The 5,075-nt window shown below is 39.4% G+C and overlaps 1 protein-coding gene across 1 annotated transcript in view; it reads right to left on the bottom strand.

Annotated features, from left to right (window-relative positions):
- Positions 1-2,587: 2,587 nt before the first annotated feature.
- LOC105365351 (protein rhomboid-like) overlaps positions 2,588-5,075 on the bottom strand; it is a gene marked incomplete at its 5' end in the record, with an annotated part of 47,165 nt that continues 44,677 nt past the window's right edge. The window contains one exon of the mRNA XM_011503488.1: positions 2,588-2,936. Within this exon, the coding sequence (XP_011501790.1) occupies positions 2,695-2,936 (242 nt within the window). The remainder of the gene's footprint in view (positions 2,937-5,075) is intronic.

The raw sequence follows: 5,075 nt of genomic DNA, 5'->3' as shown, positions 1-5,075 counted from the left end.
TGGGACGAGGGGAGAGAGAAAGAAAGCGCTTGCTCTTAATTACCAAACTCTTTAAAAACACTGAGCTTTTTCTCGAATTGAGATGGAGCTCACATGAGTAATCTATTATTATTCTCTCTCTCTCTTCTCTCTCTCTCTCTCCAACGCCCCCACCCATTATCTTAATTTTTCTCTCATACATACTCATCATACGTTATCTCATTGACCCATTCATTTACACACATTCTTACATATTCTCTCGACATTCGCATAACTTATCTATATAAATATTATCCATGATAATTAAATAATAACTTAAGAACACAGTAAAGGTGTTTTATGATGCTTTATAGACAAATTTCATCAATGCTCATCCATTCATCCCTTGATGCGAAGTATAATTTTTTTTATTTTTTATTTAAATTTGTAATTACGATTTACCACTTACAAATTCTATTAGTTAATTCTTTCTCTTCGAGAACTAAGAAACAAAATATAAATAATAATAAAAAAGAAAAAAAAAGATAATGAACAAAGAAAGGGAAAGAAAAGACGCGCACGCGCAAACTCAAATCACTCGCCTATATTTTCATGTATTTTGTCATCGATCTACAAAAAAAAACAAAAAAAAAAAACAAAAAAGAAAACAAACAAAAAAAAAACAAAAAAAAACAAAAAAACCCCGAAAGCTTACGCGCTCCATATAACCAGTTACGACTTTATGAACTTAAACCAAAAGTCTCGTTAAGTTGATGATTACGAGTAAAGAGGAAACTATTATTTTCGGAGCGCTAATTCCATTTGGTCATTGAAAGTATTCTTCTCGACTGTCAAGCAAACAAAGTTATTTATTTATTTATTTGTTTATTTATGTATTTATTGGGATGAGAAATTGTAATCGATGGATGTTACGGACTGATGGTCCTGTTTTTTTCTTCTTTTTTCTTTTCTTTTTTTTTTGCGAACTTACTTCGAGGAGTAAGTTTAAAAAAATTATCCACCGAAATAATGAAAATTTATGAAAATTACTTTGCTCGTTGGAAAATGGACTTTCAATTGAAGGAAGTAAAATTGAAGGTAGCTGAAGTGAAAATTGTAAGCCTGTGAAAATATTTGAAGCGGAAAGGGTAAAGTAGTGAATTATTCAATACCGAAGAATACTTTCAAGTTAAATTTTCCAACTGAAAATACTATACTCCCGTTTAATGCTCCGAATGACGTTCTTCTTCTTTTTAATTTAACAAGAAAAGCGAGAGGCTCCAATCGTGCATTATCGTCGGCGGACCCGCATCACGCCGAAGCAAAACTAAAGAATAAAAACCAATAATGCCTCGACGACACTCCGCGAATGTAAGCGGCTGAAGGCTAAATGAAAATTGCAAGTCGAGGAAAATAAAGTTCGAGTTACGCACACGAAGAGAGATACACGCAGTCTTGGCGCACTGGCGCACACGACACACTGTACAATATTTACAAAAAGCTATACAGAAAAATATCTCGGGGCTCGTTACATAGGCCGTGCGCATATGTATTACAATATATTAAATACTTGCTCGCGTCCCTCCCGTCAGTCTTGTCGGGCCCCTATCCCAGGGTCCGTACCCACACGACCGTCTCCCCTTTTCTCACCCTCCGGCTAAGGCTCCTTATGGCGTGCGTCCGCTCTGTCGAGGTGGCGAGGGCCCCGTCGTCGTCGTCCTTGTCCTCGTCTTTGGCAATAGGCTCCTCCTCCTGCTCCTGCTCCTGCTCCTGCTCCTGCTCCTGCTCCTGCTCCTGCTCCTGCTCCTGCTCCTGCTCCTGCTCCTGCTCCTGCTCCTGCTCCTGCTCCTGCTCCTGCTCCTGCTCCTGCTCCTGCTCCTGCTCCTGCTCCTGCTCCTGCTCCTGCTCCTGCTCCTGCTCCTGCTCCTGCTCCTGCTCCTGCTCCTGCTCCTGCTCCTGCTCCTGCTCCTGCTCCTGCTCCTGCTCCTGCTCCTGCTCCTGCTCCTGCTCCTGCTCCTGCTCCTGCTCCTGCTCCTGCTCCTGCTCCTGCTCCTGCTCCTGCTCCTGCTCCTGCTCCTGCTCCTGCTCCTGCTCCTGCTCCTGCTCCTGCTCCTGCTCCTGCTCCTGCTCCTGCTCCTGCTCCTGCTCCTGCTCCTGCTCCTGCTCCTGCTCCTGCTCCTGCTCCTGCTCCTGCTCCTGCTCCTGCTCCTGCTCCTGCTCCTGCTCCTGCTCCTGCTCCTGCTCCTGCTCCTGCTCCTGCTCCTGCTCCTGCTCCTGCTCCTGCTCTTGCTCTTGCTCCTGCTCCTCCTTCTCATTCTCATTCACATCCTCCTTCTCCAGCTCCTGCTCCTGCTCCTGCTCCTGCTCTTGCTCTTGCTCCTGCTCCTCCTTCTCATTCTCATTCACATCCTCCTTCTCCAGCTCCTGCTCCTGCTCCTGCTCCTGCTCTTGCTCTTGCTCCTGCTCCTCCTTCTCATTCTCATTCACATCCTCCTTCTCCAGCTCCTGCTCCTGCTCCTGCTGCTCCTGCTCCTGCTCCTGCTCCTCCTCCTTCTCATTCTCATTCACATCCTCCTTCTCCAGCTCCTGCTCCTGCTCCTGCTCCTGCTCTTGCTCTTGCTCCTGCTCCTCCTTCTCATTCTCATTCACATCCTCCTCCTCACTCCTAGCGGCGGACGGGGCGTCGGCTTCGCGTTACGTTTGCCGCGGGTGGCCGTACGCGAAGCTCACCTCGCGTCATGGATAGTCCGGGTGCATGAGATTATACATGACCGCGAATATCGTGCAGGCGGCGTAAACTCCGAGGGCGACCCACCACAGTAGCTGCTCGTGCAGCCGCTGCTCGAAGTTCTTGAGGACGAGGACGCCGATCGTGAGGCCGGCCAGGGCCCCCGTCAGGTGGGCAACGTACGAGACCGGCAGTCCAAGCTGCTCGGCCGCGTACCTGTCGTAGATCGCGAAGCCCACGTCTGCGCTCGCTGAAACAGAGTAATCCTCATCGTTAGTCCACCGTTCCATTGCCCACTCCCATCTCCATCCCATTTCATCCCACTCCCCCTCCCCACCCATACTCGCCACCAAATACCACTACACTCCCGCAGCGGCAGCTGACCGCGCGGCCTAGATCAGTTGGACGTCCTAATTATTCGGGAGCCCGAGATTTTAGGGAAGATGGTCGAGCCGAGTAGTCAAAAGTATTAATTATATAATCTTATTTAAAAGCAAAGACCAAACCGAACTAGTTAGTGGAAAAATATGATCGTTATTCTAAAGGAGTGTAGGCGCATATTTAGTAATATTAAAAGTACATAATCATTTATCCATAAATGCATTATTCTTTACAATGTCAGATTAAGAAAATTATTTATTTTGCTTATTATTGTTTAACAAACGATTGCATTATATTGATAATGCAGTCGATCGATCGTGCGATAAAAATTAATAATATGTTTAATCGATAGCATTTTTATTTCCCTCGCACCACTCGCATACATGTTTAAATGGAGAACACAAACATTGATTAAAATTCCCATAACGAGTAGAACATTTTCCAACCGTTTTTCAAGATATATACAAAAAATCTGTTAATTAACACATTGCCGTTACGCAATTGGTTAATTCTATTAAAAATTATACAGAAAATTGATTAAAAATTAACAGATAAAAAAAGAAAAAAAAAAAAAAAAAAAAAAAAAAAAAAAAAGAAAAAATCGTACAATAATTAAGATTGTTAATGAGTAATCTACTCACTATATAATCTTACTTACTATATTTTAATTTTCAGAACCAATGAATATAGTAATCGAAATGAGATAGATAGATATTACTCTTATAGGGACATTGTATATCTGTCTATTCCAATGAAATACATTCAATTTCTACATTCAAAGTCGTTTATTTATAAATCTTTAAAAGTATCGAATTTTCTTTCAGCAAGGCAATTAATATATTAGACCTTAAATTACATGCTTTTCATCCTTTATTTATATTAAATACGTATTTGACATTACTAATGCTAATGTACTCGAAAGATTTATACTTCCGCACCTTTGAGAAGTAAGGAACGAAAGCTCAATTATATTTAAATATCTACGTTATAAGTAATAAGAAAAAAAAAAAAAATAAAATAAATGCCGTCGCGGTAATTGTTAGAGGTAACGATTAGATTTATGTATTACATTGACACAATGAAAGATTAAGATTACTTTAAAAAATCATTCGTACTTTTTCATTACCGACAATCTCGGACAAAATAAAATATCACCTGTTGCTTTTACATCATTAGAAACTAAAATCGAGCGTGAATAATTTTCCAAAAATTACTAAAAATTTTTCTTTGAAAATACATATATGATTAAATGAAAATCAATTACAATTTTATATTATCGTTTATGAAGGTATTTCATACAAAATATGAATAATAATAAAAGTAATTTGATTTTTCACCTTAATTAGTGACATAAATTATAATAGAATTTACTCAATATTATGAAGTTTCGTTTAAAAAATAAATATAATATTCTTATAGATTTCAAGAAAAGCCAATAAAATATATTTATATCAATAATAAATACATCGATAAAAGTATGTTTGCTTTTTTTTTAAATCATCTTATCGTTTCACAATATTCGCGAATGAATACTCTCTCTCTCTCTCTCTCTCTCTCTCTCTTTCTCTCTCCTTTACTTCTCCCTAGATAAGTCTATTTTCACAAGGTGCACGTTACTTTTATCAGAGTTGTGTGTGTGTGTGTGTGTGTGTGTGTGTGTGCGTGCGTGCGTAAGAGATTGATAATAACAAGTTGGTCAATGTATGTGGATAATATAGACTAGTGAAAGCATAATTGGAAGCAAGACTTGTTATAAAATATTTTTGTAAAGTAAGAACCAAAAGTGGTCATATATCTAATATTACACCTCTTACCTTCTTGAAAGACATTTTGTAGATTTATTACCCCTTATACAATGAAATATTCTCTTCATTCTTAAACTAAAGAATGATTGATACTGGACATTATTAAAAGATGTGTCAAAACATGTAGTAAACTTAATGAGAACAAAAGCAGTGTTTGTTTAAAATGATTTATTTAAAAAAAAAATAATAAAAAAAAAAAAAAA

Source organism: Ceratosolen solmsi, unplaced genomic scaffold (assembly GCF_000503995.2).
Source record: "Ceratosolen solmsi marchali unplaced genomic scaffold, CerSol_1.0 scaffold33, whole genome shotgun sequence".
NCBI classification, from domain to species: Eukaryota; Metazoa; Arthropoda; class Insecta; order Hymenoptera; family Agaonidae; genus Ceratosolen; species Ceratosolen solmsi.
Note: the sequence above shows the minus strand (reverse complement) of the source record. Positions and strands in the feature narration are given on the sequence as shown.